Consider the following 10,620-nt stretch of genomic DNA (forward strand, 5'->3'; position numbering starts at 1 on the left):
GTAGGGGTCCTGTTTCAATCTTCTGCATGTGGTCAGCCAGTTTTCCCAGCACCGTTTACTGAATAGGTTCTCCTCTCCCCAGTGGTTGTTGTTGGAGGCCTTGGCAAAGATGAGTTGGTTGAGGAATCGAGGCTTTGCTTCCAGAATCTCTTTCCTGTTCCATTAGTCTATGTGCTTGTTCTTGTACCAATACCAGGCTATTTTGATTACTGTAGCCTTATAGTAAAGTTTGAAGTCTGGAAGTGTGATACCTCCTGCTTTGTTTCTTTTGCTAAGGATTGTTTTGGCTATTTGTGGTTGTTTATATCTCCATATGAAGACCATGTGGTGATTTCTGAAAGAACTAGAAATTGATCTTCCACATGACCCAGCAATTCCGCTATTGGGACTGTACCCGAAGGAACTCAAATTATTCTACAAAAAAGATACCTGCACACGTATGTTTGTTGCAGCTCTATTCACAATAGCAAAAACATGGAAGCAATCATGTTACCCATCGAAGCTGTACTGGATTTTGAAAATGTGGTACATACACACAATGGAATATTATGCAGCCATAAAGAAAGACAAATATATGGATTTTGCAGCAACTTGGAAGGATTTGGAGTCGATCATACTCGGTGATTTGTCATGGAAACATAGAACTGAGCTCCATATGTTCTCACTCATAAACTGACCTTGAACAATTAAAATACTATAAGAAAGTGATTGGCAGTAGTGGGAAACTGTCAGGGGAGGGGGGTGGGATTGGCAGTTGAGGGAAACTGCTAGGGGAGGGAGAGACACACCTCATCAACAAGGGTACCTGCATGATCAATGTTTATATATCTAACCCTGAAATGTAACCCATGTCTTTATAATAAAAATTTTTAAAAAAGAAAGTTTCTCTATGATCCTGACAGAGATACTCTTTCCTTAATCATAAGAAAATTAAACATTTTTAGAAGGTAAAACCATTAAGTTTACAAAACACCAAAACACTTTATTTTTAAGAAAAAGGTACAATTTCTCATTTCTATTCTTGGCATAAATGTTAATTCTTTCCAGTGGAACAAAAACCTCCTGTCCCCCTTTCAGTGTCATCTAAAACTTGAACTTCTTCTATTTCTGAATTAAAAAATTCATTCACAAATGAGCACCTTTTTTTTCTGGAATTAGAGTGAGAACCTAGGCTGGAGTGCAGCGGCACGCTCATGGTCACCCCAGCGTCCAACTGCTGGGCTCAGGCGATCCTTCTGCCTCAGTCTTCCAAGTAGCTGGAACTACTGGCACACACTACCATACCTGGCTAATTTTTTTTATTTATTTTAGAGACGAGGTCCCACCATGTTGCCCAGGCTGGTCTCGAACCCACGGTTCAGACAATCCTTGCACTTTGGCCTCCCAAAGTGCTGGGATTACAAGCTTGAGCCACTGTGCCCGGCCTGGTCACATTTTTTTACTTCAAACTTTTCCTTGCCAAAATTAAACAGCACAGCACCAACATTTTCTCTATAATCTTCATCTATGACACCAGTTCCTACATCTGTAAAGCATTTTGAAGCCAAGCCAGAACACCGAGAAGGAAGAGCTATCTGAATGTCTGTTTCCACAAGCACTTTCTCCATAGGTGGTATTGTATAATCGTAGGCACTGTGTGGCCTGCGCAGACACCCGGGTCTGGCAGAGGCATGCTCTGAGAGCCGGGCAAAGTGGAGCTGCACGCCGCCCTCCCCCACAGGCCGGAGATGTTTGCTGTGGGAAATGGTGGGGGTCTTTTCAGAGCAGTCCATGGCCAAGCGGAGGAAATCAACAGTCTTCTGATTTGCTCTCACTCACTTGCTCTAATGAAGCCAGCTGCCCTGCTGTGACCTGCCTTGTGAAGAAGCCCATGTAACAAAGAACAGAGGGCAGCTTCTAGCCAATGGCTCTCTGGGGACTGAGGCCTGCCAACAACCACACAAGCGAGTGTGGAAGCGAAACCTTCCCCAGCCACAGATTAGACTCCAGATTAGACTGCAGCCCCAGCTGACAGCTTTGCTGCAGCTTGTGAGACACCCTGAGCCAGAGGACCCGATGAAGATCACAAGATTCCCCCTCCACAGACTGCAAGAGAATAATATGCATATGTTGGTTTAAGCCACTACATTTTAGGGTAGTTTTTATGCAGCATTAGATAAAGTAAAGACAGAAAAAAAAATAAGCTTGGGGAACCCTGAGCTGCTGGAATGGTGGGCCATGAATGAAGTTATTGGGAATGAATACTTGGCCCAGATGAGCTGGTATTTGGAGGGTTTTGGCTGTGGACGTCCCAAACCTAAATCTCACAAAAGGATTTCTTTTTCTTCTTTGGGCTGCAGGTGAGGTGCTAAGATAGCCAGAGTGGAAAAATCTGATGACATATGCTACCCTTCCCCTCTGAAGCTACAGAGCTCTGAAGGCATGGAAGTAGAGGGAGGAGCAGTGGTTAGCTCCAATTTTCAAAAGCACCCCATGGAGTTGTGTCAAGGAACTAGAAGTCTGGACTTCCAGGACTCTGTTCTTTACACCAGATTTCACAAAAAAACAAGAAAAGGTTATTGTCTGACCCAGAAAGTACTGCTGAGGTGGCCAAGGGGGTGAATATCTGAGGATAAGAAAATATTAGAAATGCAAATTAAAAACACACTGAGACACCACTTAACTTCAGTCATGATGGCCATCATCAATAACTCAAAAAACAACAGATGTTGGAGACATGTGGGGAAAAAGGAACACTTTTACATTGTTGTTGGGAATGTAGACTAGTGCAGCCTCTGTGGAAAACAGTGGAAAATCTGAAAATCGACCTTCCATACGACCCAGCAATCCCCCTTCTGAGAATATACCCAGAGGAACTCAAACCACTCTGTAATAAAGATACCTGCACACACATGTTTATGGCAGCATCATTCACAATAGCAAAAACATGGACCCAACCGGGCTGCCCATTGAAAGTGGACTGGATAAAGAAAATGTGGTACATTTACACAATGGAATATTATACAGCTATAAAGAAAAACAAAACTATGAACTTTGCAGCAACCTGAATGGAATTAGAGTCTATAATACTCAGTGATCTGAATACCACATGTACTCACTCGTGTCAAAAGTCAGTAGCCCTTTCCTGAGACCTGAGCAGACCTTAGTGATTCCCTCAGCAAAGTATGGCAAGAGTGATGCTATGTGACTTCCAAGGTTAGGTCATAACAGGTGACCCAGTTTTTTCTTGACTATCTCTAGGGACGCTTACTCTTAGAATCCAGCTGCCATGTTGTGAGGAAGCCAAGACCACATGGAGAGGCCATGTGCAGGTGTCCTGGCAGGCAGCTCCAGCTGAGATCTCAGTCAACAGTCAGCACCAACTTCCAGATGACTCCAGCCACCATCTGACTAAAACTGCATGAGAGAACCCAAGTAGGAACTGACTGGCTAAGAAGACCAGTCAATCTCAAAAACCATGAGAAATAGAAATAATTAATGTCTGTTTTTGTTTTATACCACTACATTTGGAGTGGTTTGTTGCACACCTACAGATAACCCAAACAAAGCAAAGATGCTATAATTATTAGATTAGATTGGATTGGATTAGATTAGATTAGATTAGACTAGATAGATAGATAGACTGATAGATGGGTTGATGGATCAATGGATGGATGGATGGATAGATGGGGGGAGGGACAGAAGGAGGGAAAGATGGATGGTTAGGGCAACAGACAGAAATCAAAGGAACACTTACTATGTGTCATACACTAGACCAAGTGATTTATTGACATTATCTCCTTTTTAATCCTCACAACAATCTTCTGAAGTTGCTATTCTTATTCCAACTTATAGATGTAGACACTTAGATTCAGAGTTTTAACAATGTACCCGAGATTACACAGCTAGAAAGGAATGTGTTCTCCTGACTCAAAAGCCCACGTGTCTAACATGTAGGGTAGAGCATAGGAAAGGTAGAGATTGTGGGAAATTGAGGATGAAAAGTGGTAGAGATCTTAGACTCGATTAACTCAAGCAGAACTTAACCACTCCCAATGCCAACCTGATCTCTCTTCTGGATGCAACACTTTGAGATTCTGTCTGGAGCATACCTCACCCTTTACTCTTTTCCTGGGGACTGGAGAAGAGATCCCATTTCTTGACCAAAGAACAAAGAACCTAAGAGAGAAGGCTGACAAGGACCCTACTGTGCTGTCCTTTGTCCTGGAAAGGCAACAGCCAAAATGGGAAGAGCTGCTTTTCTGTTGGCGATGATGATCAAGGAAGTGGTCGTGGTGATGGTGAATGAATGAAGGGTGGTGGTGGTAGTGGTGATGGTGGTGATGGTGGTGTTGGTGGTGATGGTGGTGATGGTGGAAATGGTGATGGTGGTGATCACAGTAATGATTATGGTGGTGGTGATGGTAGCGGTCGTGGTGATGGCTGTTGTGATGCGGATGGTTGTGATGGTGGTGGTGGTGGTGGAGGTGTCTGTGATGGTAGTGGTAGTGATGAGGGTGATGCCCGATAATGGTAGTGATGGAGGTGGTGGTGCTTTTGGTGATGGTGACAGTAGTAGTGTTATACGACCAACAGGTTCATATGCCAGCAGCATAGAAACAGACCAATTATACTGAGTCAGCAGGGTTTACAGCAGAGAAAGAGTTTGGTAATGACAAGGTACCAAGAAAGGAGCTGGGAAGAGACCCTCAAATCCATCTCCCCAAGGAGTTCTGGGCTGGAGCTTTTAAAAGGATCATGGAGGGTGCAGGGCTGGAAGATTGGAGTCATTGATTGTTCGGGTAAGGGGGATGAAATCATAGGATGTGGAAACTGCATTCTTTGGTGAACCAGCGCCTCGTGGAGTCCTTCGGGCCAGCCGACACCAGGAGTTTCATAAAGTATGCAGGGCCTGAAGGAATATCTCAAAGGGAAAACTTACATTTCATAATGTTCAAGTTGTGACCTATAGAGCAAATAAGAGGGACTATAATCTAGGGTCTGTGTTACTCTAGGATCAGAGGCACCAAACGATGAGGAAGCAGGTCAGAGAGCAAGCTGACCTCATGACTAACGAGGAGGAGTCTTCAAGCATGAGTTATTTTTGTTTCTCCCCTTCCCCCCTTCCCTTGTTGCTTTCTTTCCTAAAGTTTACAGGAATGGATTCGGAAAAGGTGAGCAGCGATGGCGGCGGCGGTGGTGATGATCTTCATGGTAATGGAGGTGGTTGTGTTGATGACGGTGGCGGTGGAGGGGGTTGGAATCATGGTGGAGGCGGTTGTGGTGGTAGAGATGGTTGTGGTGATGGTGGTGATAATGGTGGTGGTGGTGGTGGTGATGGCAGTGGTAGTGGAGGTGGTTGGAATCAGGGTGATGGCGGTGACGTAGTGATGGTGGTGGTTGTGATGGTGGTGGTGGAGATGGTGATGATGGTAGTGATAGTGAGGATAGGGTTGACGGTGGTGGTGGAGTTGGTCACAGTGATGGCGAATGAGTGAGTGGTAGTAGTAGTGTGGGAGTGGTGTAATCAGTGACAACAGTTGTGGTGGTAGTTGAAATCCCCAGATCCTCTCTGCCCCCAAAAAAAGAGTCCTCTGGCCAGAATCACGCCAGGAGTCAGGCCCTCTCATCCAAAGTCCAACAAAAGGAGATGGGTGCGGCATGTGGCATCTTTAGAATCCAGTTGCCTGTGTAAGGCCCTCCCAAACTCTTTCAGCAACCAGAAACCCCAGAGCCATTGACACTTGCTTCTCACCCATCTGGCTGTTCTCTACCTCGCTCCCGATGGCTCAGGTGTTCTTTCTGATCCTAGTTAAATGACCTAAGGCAAAAAGGAGGGTCCCTATGCGTTTAGCACACTATGCCAAGGCTCAGCACAGTTCCTGGCCCATTGACTCACACTTATGAATAAACAATCCTTCAGTCTTACTAGGGACCAGAAGTATCCATGGCTGGCTTCCCAAGTGCTCACCAAAGTACTCGGGGAGGGGTGTCTTAGTCCAGGAGCCGGGCAGTCTGGGCATCCCTTAGGGCAGAGATGGCTTCAGGTTCCTTCTAGCCATGGAAGAAACCGTGCCATAATCACATTATGCAAAGACGCAGAAATCAGCTGCTGAGTAAGCCTTTCATGTGGCCTGGAAGAAGACAGATTTTGTGAGAACATGCCACAGTAAAAAATAGGAGCTAATGTTTCCAATGACCATTTTAAAACTTTACACAAATTCACTTGTCTGAACTCACAACAGTCCTATGACGTATATACTATCGCCATCATCACTTTATGGAGGAAAAACGGAAGACCCTCGGAGAGTAAGCAAGTCGCTTATAGTCCCATTGCTAGCTAAGTACGAGCTGGAACAAACCCCCGGCCATGCAGACTCCTAACCCCACGCCACATAGCCCTGTGCTTCCAGCGTGCTTCCAGAGAATTTCTGGTCAGCCTGGCCCTGCATTCTGCACCTTTCTACACATCAGCACACTCAACGATGGCTTCAGTCCCAGGCAGTGGGTGCGCCATGAGGGTGTTGTCAGGAAGCCACTGGCGTGTCTAAAGCGTGGTGGAAGGGAGTCCTCGTCAAGGGAGGACAATAGTACAGCAGGCTACTGAGAATCCAAGGAATGAAGGAATCTCACTAGGGCCCAGCCACAGAAGGACCCCATCAGGCCCGTAGGGATGAGGGTGTGAAGGAAGAGCTTGGACGCAGAGGTGATGGCAGAAGAAGCCCGGCAGAGCGGGAGCCAGGCTCTAGTGTTCTCACCTCTCTTGTCGCTCCGAGTTCCTGTGAGTGTCACACCCACTGAGGTCCCTGGCTGCAGTCCTCCGAGGCCGGCCTCCCAACCAAACCTGGTGAAGGAAGGAGGATGGTCTGAGGAGCAAACAGACACCCCCAAGCGCAGCAGAGTCTAGGAAGTCAAGACTAAGAGAGGTGAAGCCGTCTGCCCAGGGTGTCGGGCCGGAGGTGGGGGAGCCAGGCTGACTTCACTCCAAAGTTCTTCTTGCGGCCGCCTCTGTGGCCCGAGCCACAGCAAGGAAGGCTTCCGTGTGTGCACATTGGTGTAAATGATCATCCACAAGGCTGCCAGCAGCCTCCACAGTGTTTTTATAATGGGATTTTAATTCGCTCCCCCCATCACCCTGCTGAGCTGAAATGCACTCCTGTTTGTCTATTTCTTGTTAGGCTTCTGCTTCAAACCAGAAACAGGAGGCAGCCCCTCCAGCCCACTTGCCTTTGGGGGGCCATTCGCACTCTCTGGGCCAAACCCTCTTCCTCGGGTGCCCCCACAGTTTCTGCAAATGCTGCCATCCCACCTGTGGCCAGAGGGGGGAAGGTAATAATACAAGGTGCAATGTTGGGAAGAGGGGAGGAGCTGACCAAGCCTCGGGGCCACGGCCCAGCAGTCTGGCCAGCCCAGGAAGCGGCTGCCTCAGCAGAGCTGGGTTTTGGAGCCCAACGAAATCCAATTCCCAGCCTCCCTCCCCCAGTCTTTCCCACATTGAGAAGTACCATCACAACCACCCGATGATTCAGGCCAGAAGCCCACATATTCCCTCTTGACCTCTCTTTTCCTCACCCCCACATCCAACCATCAGCAAGGCCTTCCCAGAGAACCAATCCCAGCCATCTGTGTCCGGCCTTGCAACATGCCAGGGTGGTTTCCTCTTCTTTGGACGGTCTGTTGCAAGTTGAATCCCCTTTCGACAGTGGGTGTGCACCTGCAAATTTGTGCTTAAACTGCATTTTTGTACACTGAATCCCAGCACGCCATTGGCTTACAGATGCTCTCCCTGAGGCTGGCTTCCCATGAATCCTAACATTTTAACCCTGTCTCTACCCCTGGAAGAGTCTAGAATTTTCTGGAAGACATTTTTGTACTGATCCACACATGCTTCTGATCACAGGTTGTTCTGTGGGTTTTCTTTAGCCGCTGTTCTATGTACTGAGCCCCTCGCAGGCCATTCCTGGGGGTGCCCCTTGGGTAGCCTCCCTTGGTGCTGGTAGGGATGGGATCTCCACTCGACTCCCACTCTCCCTGCCCTCTCCCACCCCTGCCACCCATTCTCACCCTCCCACGACTCTCACCACCCCGCCAAAGCCATGCTCCCTTCTCCCCTCTGCCCAGTGCCTCTCACGGGTGACCTCTCCAGGCTGTAACAGCTGGGCTCTTTGGTCCCCTTTCTTTCGACTGTGCTTAGCCAACCAGAGGCACTGGCAGGGAAAGAGGGCAGGAGGAAGGAGAGGTGGGGCATTTATTCTGCCTGCTCCCTTCCCACTGGCTGCTGCTGTAGGCGTGGCTGTGTCCACCAGGGCCACGGTGCCTTTTGGGTGGCCTCTTCCCCATAGCTCGAGGCTCCAGTATCACTGTCCCTTTCCTTTGCCCATTTGAACTTAAAGTGGCAAAGGTTCTCCATTCTTGTTGGCCCCCAGGTTCTATACGGTCCGGAGTGGTTCCCCTGACTCTGCTCACAAGTCTATAAAAAGCCTCTTCATTCAACTGCCTCCCTTGGGACCCTTTGAGGGTGCCGTGTGTTCTGCTGGGAAGCTGCCTGGTGCGATAATAGTCAGGATCAGGATTGTTGCCACAATCCAAAACTCCAACTCTGACTCCTGGTCCCTATTTAGCGATCTGGGCAACTTACTTCTAGACCTGGGGAGGCTGGGAGGAAGGTCAGATTCCTCTAAGGGGAAACAAGGACGCTAAGGTGTGATATGCACCTCAAGGCAGGGCTTCTCAGCCTCAGCACAACTGACGTTTTGGGCTGGATCGTTCTTTGTCGTTGGGGTTGGGAGAGCCATCTGTACGTAGTAGGCTGTCTGGCAGCATCCCTGCCTTCTGCCTCCTAGACGCCAGAAGCATCTACTTCCCAGCCATGATAGTCTCCAGTCATGGCCAAACGTCTCCTGGGGCACAAAGTCATCCCAGGTTGAGGACCTCCGACCTCCAGGATGACAGGGCAAGAGCTGAGGGCTGACTGGACTGGTTTGATTCTTGGGAGAAGGGGAAGTGCTGAACATTCAGTCCACGAACCCGGGAAAGAGGTCCTCAGTGAGGCGGAGATTCCGTGGTGGCTCCAAACACACATCTAACTCCGGCAACCGGGCGAGGCCCAGGCTTTGCAAAGCCCACTCCTTCCCTTCAGCAGGACTCCATGCTTGGCCCCGGTGCCCGAGCCCAGGGGCCCCCACAGCAGGCACCTCCTGGCTCCCTCCCCCACACTCCCACCCTCCTCTCCCCTTACCCGCCTCGAAATGATTTGGGGAGGCAGCTGGCAGCAGGGGAGTACAGCTGCCGCTAAGTTATCCAAACGATTTATCTTAAGATTCATGCAGAATTCATTGTGTGGGACCGGGGTGGGTTGCGCTTTAATATTCATGCAGATTTGGAAGAAATGTTAATCACGGGTTTGGGTAATTTGCACTTTTGCTTAATTCTCCGCCTCCCAGGCTGGGCTGGCCAGCCCCCTGGCCCTTCTCTCCTCCCTCCTGCAGCCTGGTTTCTTCCAGCTCGTGCAGCTGGGGTGGGCTCACAGGTCGAGAGGGAGGGCACTGACCTGCCGCCCCCCCCTGGCCAGGCTGGCTCCACAGCACCCGGCAGCAGGGAGGGGGAGACTGGTGGGCAGCAACAGGGAAGAGCGGTAGGAGCCTCTGGGACATCTTGACGGGAAATAGATAACCCGCTGTAGCAACCAGATCTGTGCAAATTAGCATTGATTATTCTCAAATTAACAGCTTGGGCATCTCAAACCCAAACAAGGCCTCGGCTCTGATCTCTCCCCCCAGGCTCGTGGCTCCCGCCCCCCCCCAGACATCTCCCCCTCGGCCCAACGACAGCTGTCTGGACCAGGAGGGGGAGAGGTGGGCTTCCTGGGAAAGGCGACCTGAGGGGTTCCCACTGGATGTCATCTGCACCTTCCTGCTTCTCACTTTCCTGGGCCTCGTGGAGGAGAGAGCCTTCCAGGGAACGTCCGTGGTTCTAACAGTCCATCTAGCTAATCCCACCTCCCCCGTCCTGGTTTGAACCCTGCGTTTATGGGAAAGGAGCAATTAGGACTTGAAGCCGCATCCCAAGGTCGTGTCCTCACTCCCTCCCAGGTGAGGTGGAGACAGTTGGAGGTAGAGCAGAGCCCCAGAAGCGCCCTGGAAAAGCCCTGAGTCCCCAGGCAGAGGGGACTCAGAAGGGGGCTGCTCTCCATAACAACCTCTCCACTTTACAGACAAGAGAAGGAGAGTCCAGAGAGGGAAAGCCACTGGCCCAAGGTCACCCAGCTCGCTAGCGGTGGAGGCAGGTTGGAGTCCGAGTCTGCCTGAGGCCCAGTCAGAGGGTTGCAGCCTCAGGGTCCACGCAGAAAACAGATGCCACTCTGGGTGACTAAAAGGGAGGGATCTCCACGGGATGTGGTTGCACAAAGGAAGGAAGAATCCAGAAGCCTAGAAGGGGGTGGGAGGCAGCTCGGAATTAGGAGCAGCAGGGATCTGCCCCCACCCCAGGCTGGAGGGGCAAGAGAGGAGAAGGCAACACCGGGTCCCTCACGCAAGCTGAAGGACCCATCTGCAAAGAGTGGGAACAACGAAGCAATCCAGCAGTGCCAGGGGGAGGAGAGCTGCCCCAACCCCTCCCCCCTGCTCACCCTGCCCCCTCCTG

At 50.0% G+C, this 10,620-nt stretch overlaps 1 protein-coding gene across 1 annotated transcript; it reads right to left on the reverse strand.

Moving 5' to 3' along the window:
• Positions 1–1,033: 1,033 nt before the first annotated feature.
• Positions 1,034–1,772, reverse strand: LOC103253858 (deoxyuridine 5'-triphosphate nucleotidohydrolase, mitochondrial-like). The gene is made up of 2 exons (XM_008052068.1): positions 1,420–1,772; positions 1,034–1,139 (listed from the first exon to the last, which is right to left on the reverse strand). Exons 1-2 carry the CDS (start codon positions 1,770–1,772, stop codon positions 1,034–1,036), a joined length of 459 nt encoding a protein of 152 aa, XP_008050259.1.
• Between the last annotated feature and the right edge of the window lie 8,848 nt (positions 1,773–10,620).

The sequence above is a fragment of the Carlito syrichta genome, unplaced genomic scaffold (assembly GCF_000164805.1).
Source record: "Carlito syrichta isolate Samal-C Ts95f unplaced genomic scaffold, Tarsius_syrichta-2.0.1 Scaffold255092, whole genome shotgun sequence".
Lineage (NCBI taxonomy): Eukaryota > Metazoa > Chordata > Mammalia > Primates > Tarsiidae > Carlito > Carlito syrichta.

Coding starts and splice junctions, on each gene's coding strand:
- LOC103253858 (XM_008052068.1), bottom strand. CDS start 1,772: ATGGACTGCTCTGAAAAGACCCCCACCATTTCCCACAGCAAACATCTC. Junction 1,140..1,419: donor AAAAAATGTGACCAGGCCGG/GCACAGTGGCTC, acceptor CAGAAAAAAAAG/GTGCTCATTTGTGAATGAAT.